This window comes from Engystomops pustulosus, chromosome 10, assembly GCF_040894005.1.
Source record: "Engystomops pustulosus chromosome 10, aEngPut4.maternal, whole genome shotgun sequence".
Classification (NCBI taxonomy): domain Eukaryota; kingdom Metazoa; phylum Chordata; class Amphibia; order Anura; family Leptodactylidae; genus Engystomops; species Engystomops pustulosus.
In genome coordinates, this window is record NC_092420.1 from 66078447 (window position 1) to 66084446 (window position 6000).

The following is a 6000-nucleotide window of genomic DNA, read 5'->3' on the forward strand; positions in this document are numbered from 1 at the left end:
ATTATAGATTATAGCTACGTAGCTATATTATCAGATATGTTATTATAACCAAATTTCGCCATCAGTGTAATCGGTCCCGCAGATTTAGCCAGGGCTCTTCTATCTCCATGAGGCACCCCGACCCTTGTGTCCCAGGACAAACCGTTCATAAATCTGGCGCTTCAACAGAGTGCACCAGCTTTTTTTTGGTGCACCTTTTACACACTTGCATGAGAAATGTGGCGCACGGACTGAGCACCGGAACGCCCATTTCAATGACAAATTTTGTGTCATGTGAAGAATAGTGCACAAAAGGGTCGCTTGAGACACATATGTAGCACGGACACTTCTTAAATACATGTGCAAGCAGTTTGCGCATAAAATAAAGTGCAAAGTCAGAAAGAAAACTGGCACAAGGTCCATAGTAAATGTGGGCCATTGTGTTCTATATAACATATATAAGATACGCATAAGATATTTCCATGATATCCATTATATAAAACCATGACATTTCTGTGATTTAGAAGACAATTTTTCCCAGGACACGACATGTCAGTGCATTGATGAAGATTTGTTTTTGAAGGACTTTGTCTATTACAGTGTAATCAGATTTTACACACATACTATGTCACAAGACCACGCAGCCAACAAGATAAGTGCCTGCAGGCCGGTCTACACACAACACAGGGCCGGAAGCTGCATGACGCCAGTGCTGTTATATCATCTAGGATACAGTGAAATCTACTCACTGGGGGAGATTTATCAGAAGTGCCTTAGGTAAAACTGTTCTAGTTGTCGATGAAAACCAGTCAGAGATCAGCTTACATTTTATCTGTTGAAAAATGAAAGCTGAACTCTGATTGCTTGCCATGGGCAACTAGAACAGTCCTGCTCTCACACACTCTTAATAAATCTCTCCCCCTGTATATACTAAACAGCAACAAACAGCAACCTGAATGAATCACAATTACATGTATATGCATGCATGTTTGTGTTTTTTATAAAGCTGGAAATAAAAACACAAAATGGGGGTACTTGTTATGGGCTTTGCGCCAGTTTTTTGGCACCCATGTTTTTTTGTGTTTCTGCGGCTTGTGCACCATATTTATTATATGTTAGCACCAAAATTTAGCTTCTTTTCTGATAATCACATCTTTTTTTGTTGTTGCTCAATTTGGGCAAAGTTCTTCAATCCCAACACTTTTCCTGCATTTCTAGTTTCCCAACACTAATTTGGGCACATTTATTGGCAAAAAATTACACCAACAAAAAGCAAGTCACCATCTTCTAAACTCCTTCTATGAATGTGGTTTGACATTTCTAATGTTCATTTACTTGTCTTACGGTGCGCCAAATACATTAAGGTCGTGCATCAAAATAGAAAATCACAAAGTAAATCACAGCTAAAATCACACCCCAAGTGCTGGAACCCCTTCCAAATACAAACATGTAACCCCCTGCAATCTAGAGAAAGATAGTTTCCATAATGGATGGAGAGGTGGGTCAAGAGTGCATCCTAATGCTCTATTCAATAGTGTGAGAGTGCCGGAGATACTCAAGTGTTGTGCTCAGCAATTTCCAACATCCCATACTATTGATACTATTGAATATAGTGTTAGGAGACATGCTTGTCCTCTCCTTCTATCCATAAGTGTGAACGGGACTGTTACTTGGAACAATGGGGTATTTTTTGGAGGGATAACTAAAAATTGAGTACAACCCCTTACAGAACCCCAATGGAAACTATTAGAACACAATTCTAAATAATTACAACATCATACTATTAACATGTCACACCATTTACACTGGACTATGATTGGGAAAAGCAGTGAAGGGTAAATTCATACAGAGGAGATTTCATGCAAAACATTTTTCTTGTTGTTTTGGAGGCAAGTGCATGGACATGCTGAGATATACTGAGACATTTCTGTAACCAATCTGTTCTGAGTGCCGTCACATATCGCAAAAATCAGTTCCATTCATCTGAATGGTTTTGTTTTGGTGGCAAGGATTCGAGTGAGCCTCATTCAGATGACCTTAGGTTGTAAGAATTTCTGCTGTGTTTAAAAGCACCCTCTGAGACCATGGTGTAATAGCGGGCACCCTGGGTGACAGCAGTGACAGATGTAACTTAGCTAATGATTTAACAAACAAAGAGTGAAACAAAGAAAAACATATTATTGTCCACTAATGTGCATGATTTCTCAATTAGGTTAATGACTGCCATTGGAGCAGAGGTCAACAACCTGATATACTGATACCCTAGCGAGCAGTAAAAACGTCTGTGTCCTGCGCATGGCAGCAATGGTCAAAAGCTTCTTACAATTGCGCTGTGGATACAGTCACATATACATTTCAACTGGACTTTCCAGATGTGTGACAAGCAGTTCTATAAAGATCATTATATAAGGGCTTTGCATATTGTAGATGAGCACCTGCATTCTGGATTTTTGATGTGTTTTTGATGCATGTATTGTTCTATAATTTACACTGGGATGTTAGATTGTGCCGCAAGGGGTTAATGAATTGGCACACGGCTAAAAACATTAAGAACTGTCTCTACATCCGCGATGGTGAAATATAACCCCATAGATCCAAAAAAGTGTTGGAGACTAGAAGTGCAGGAATAGAGTCGGGATTTCAAAGCTGCAGCCAAATTGTGCACCCAAAACAAGAAAAGGCGTGAGTATCGGAAAAGGACAAATATTGTGGCGCTGACACTTCATAAATGAGGCGCAACAGGCGCAGAAGAAACACCAGTTTTCTGGCAGAAAGTCAATAATAATTGATTATCAGATATTAAATATTTATCGTATCTATCAGAAATCGCACCTGACCTCTAATTTTGGTAGCTCTGTATTTGTTTCGTGCTACTTGTTGTCTTTGCTATAAAAATGATAACTAAAACTTGTTTACAAGGTCAGTCAATATTATAATAATAATAATAATAATAGTAAAATAAAATAAAAATCAATACAAAGATAAATGGAAACCCGTTCAGTAGAACAAAGTTTTATATTGTAATAATATTTTATTCATTGTGTCAATATTGGCCACAAGACAACAGTTCATCTCAAGGACTAATAACTTATCATTTCTGTGCCCTTTTCATGTCTTTTTTGCTCCCTATTTGTCTTTTGGCGAGAATCAATTTTTCAATCAGGCACAAACATCTGGAAACAGAAGAAATACAAAGACAAATCGGGTGCAAACCAGGATTACTGAAGCAAAGTCTGGTAAAGTGCTTGAAAATGGCGCAAAAAGTGTGCAAATAGCCCAACGCTCCCGAAAAGTCACTAAAATACCAACAAAAACACACATCAGACTAAGATACATCTGCCCCTTTGTATATCAAACCATAAATAATAATAGTAAGAATGGATTATATGACACTGATAGAAATGTTACCAATTCTATAAACTGTGCCCAAAATATTTACATAAAAAGATAACAAAGTTTTCTGAGGACCATTTATACGTTGAATGTGCTTAGTGACTGCTTCATAGTCCAGGTGCACAGGTTAGTAGTGTCCCATCAACTGCATTAACACATAAGAAGCCACAAGTCAGTTTACAGATCAGTGTCCAGAGCATCCCCTGGGATCTGATAGGAAGAAGGAAAGCCAGTGAGATACAGGGCAGAAGTGATGCTCCGGGAGATGCTGCTATGAAGAACAGCTGCGGCACGGAGCAAGCGAGACAGCGCCTGGAACACTGAGCAGGACGCATACGTTTTATATGAAACAGGTGAAACACGGAGGAGGATATGTTCAATTGTAGACAATGGAGCCACAGTTTATAGATTGTTATCCAATATCCTCCTAACTTTGATGGGACAAAACTGAAGGAAGCCTCCATATTGAACAACACAATCAGGAGGTTAAACGTATAGTCATTAATGTATTGTCTGCAGCCTGCATTACATCATACACTATGGACATTATTTAACCACCTAAATGCTGTTTACGGTGCTAGTCAAACACTTTCTGCAATGAGAATCTTAAACTTAACATATCTCCTATATATCTCATAACAAATGCCAATGAATGAGAATCTTAGCAGAACCACTAGTTCCAGCATGCCCTGTCAGAAGACAGCTCATAAGCCAATGATGTAGGATACCTGGTGTCATTCACTAATGCAGAACTGTCATAATCAAGTGTTAGCTGGCTGGGTACCACATATGCAGCACATGGGAGAATAGGAAGATATTCACACACAGCAGCTCTCTACAGTCAGTGCCATTTATGTAAATTGGATTTTTTTGGGCAGTGAACACATTGATCTCTCAGATAAATGCGATGGACAACAAAATCAGTTGCTGGTGATTAATTGCCCTAAAGAGAGTTATCCAAGTTTACTTTTTTTTTTACATGTAGTCTTGAGTAACTTTTTATTTTTGATATATTTGGATGCAGCAGTGCAGAATAATACGGAATGATGATCCTCTGCTGAACCAAGTATCAATATCCTAGTATAATACATGGTCTGGTTGCGGATATGAGACATATTCGGGTACATGACATAACAATAAGTTGTGTATAGTAAACTATCGATGTAGTAGAGTTGAGTTTGTCAGCTGGTACACGGTATTTTTGTATTGCAATGAATTATGTGACGGCTGGATCATTACAGATAGTTCTGTATTTTCACTGCAGATATGTAGCATCTGCCGATTTGTGCCAATTTTACCAACTCAACTTTTAACTTCTGACAAATTACTCTGCATCTATCATGCAAATCCAGATGTGCTGGACAGAATTATGAAGTGCAACTTTCGGCATTGTAGAAAAAACTTCGAACAAATTTTTGACTTTTCTGCAACTTTTTAACCTAAAACGCACATATCCATTGCAGACATTAACACCTCATGTGCCACGTTTATCAAGCTGTCTTAAGCCACTATGATAAAACTGATGTGCAAAAGACGTGCAATGAACATCACGATACATAAGAGGCACAGATCCAGCTCTGCTACATCTACCAAGGTAAGATTTACATCTCTACAGGGAATGTAGGTACGTGTAGTTCACCACATTTTATTTAGCGTTTTACAAATCTGATTCCAGAAATAGGAAAGTCGCACAGAAGCTGACAATCAATTTTACCTGCAGACGACTTGCCCCAGCACAGGAGTAGACATGCACTCAGGAACCCCAGAGTCCTCATGGTGTCCTAGTTGGGATTTTCTATACAATCCACTGATAAGTTTTCCCCTGTTTGTTATCTTACTTCTCTACGCCAGAGCCTTGTGCAGCCTGGGAAGGAAAGAGAAGAAAACTTGAATGTGTAGCTGATGAAAACATCCTGCTGACATTTCCCACCCCCAGATCCTAGAAGAACGGAGCGGAGAGGGAACGCTCACAGGACACCAATGACATGGACCCCTGGATCAGACAGAACTTTGCAGATTGTAAACTGGACAGGGGGCTGCAATAGACTGACATGCAACAAACATTAGGAGACAGACATGGATCAGCTCCACAGGAGCACAGAAAGTTCTGTCGGATCTGATGCTAGGAGCAGCCCTTGAAGGCAATGATCACTAGGAGGCCAGAGGTGGCAGGACACTCACCCACAGCTCTCAGGCACAGGCTGTCCAGCTTCTCCTGCCCCTTGACAGTTCCCACTGGGCTGAAGTTTCCTGCATCTCCGGCTCTGGGACACTCCAAGCTGCAGAAGGGAAAAGAAGGGGGCGGAGTCCTTATTCTCCCCGGGGCGTGGCCTGATCGGAGCCAGCACTGTCCTGTACAGCAGCAGCTGCAGTGTGTATGGAGACTGTCATAGCAATAGCTGTAGCAACAGTATCGCCATCTGGTGGACACAGGTCATATTGCAGGAAACATATGAACCGATTACATTACCGCAAGGCAGGAGCTTGGGATTTTACTGCGATTACTTGATGCGTTTATGGACAGTAACAATGATTATGAACAGAATGGATTCATTTACTGCATTCTATTATCAAGTGAAACAAGTATAAAAATATAATAGGCTTATTTTGCTAATTTCGCTGTGAAAT

General features: G+C 40.0%; 1 protein-coding gene across 2 annotated transcripts in view; it reads right to left on the reverse strand.

Moving 5' to 3' along the window:
- The window catches only part of TGFBR3 (transforming growth factor beta receptor 3), a 146467-nt gene extending 140765 nt beyond the window's left edge, over positions 1–5702 (reverse strand). For both annotated transcript variants that reach the window (XM_072127750.1, XM_072127749.1), the window contains exons 1-2: positions 5554–5702; positions 5087–5236 (exon numbers count right to left, since the gene is read on the reverse strand). In XM_072127750.1, the coding sequence (XP_071983851.1) occupies positions 5087–5147 (61 nt within the window). In that variant the 5' untranslated portion in view covers positions 5148–5236; positions 5554–5702. The remainder of the gene's footprint in view (positions 1–5086; positions 5237–5553) is intronic.
- Positions 5703–6000: the final 298 nt, after the last annotated feature.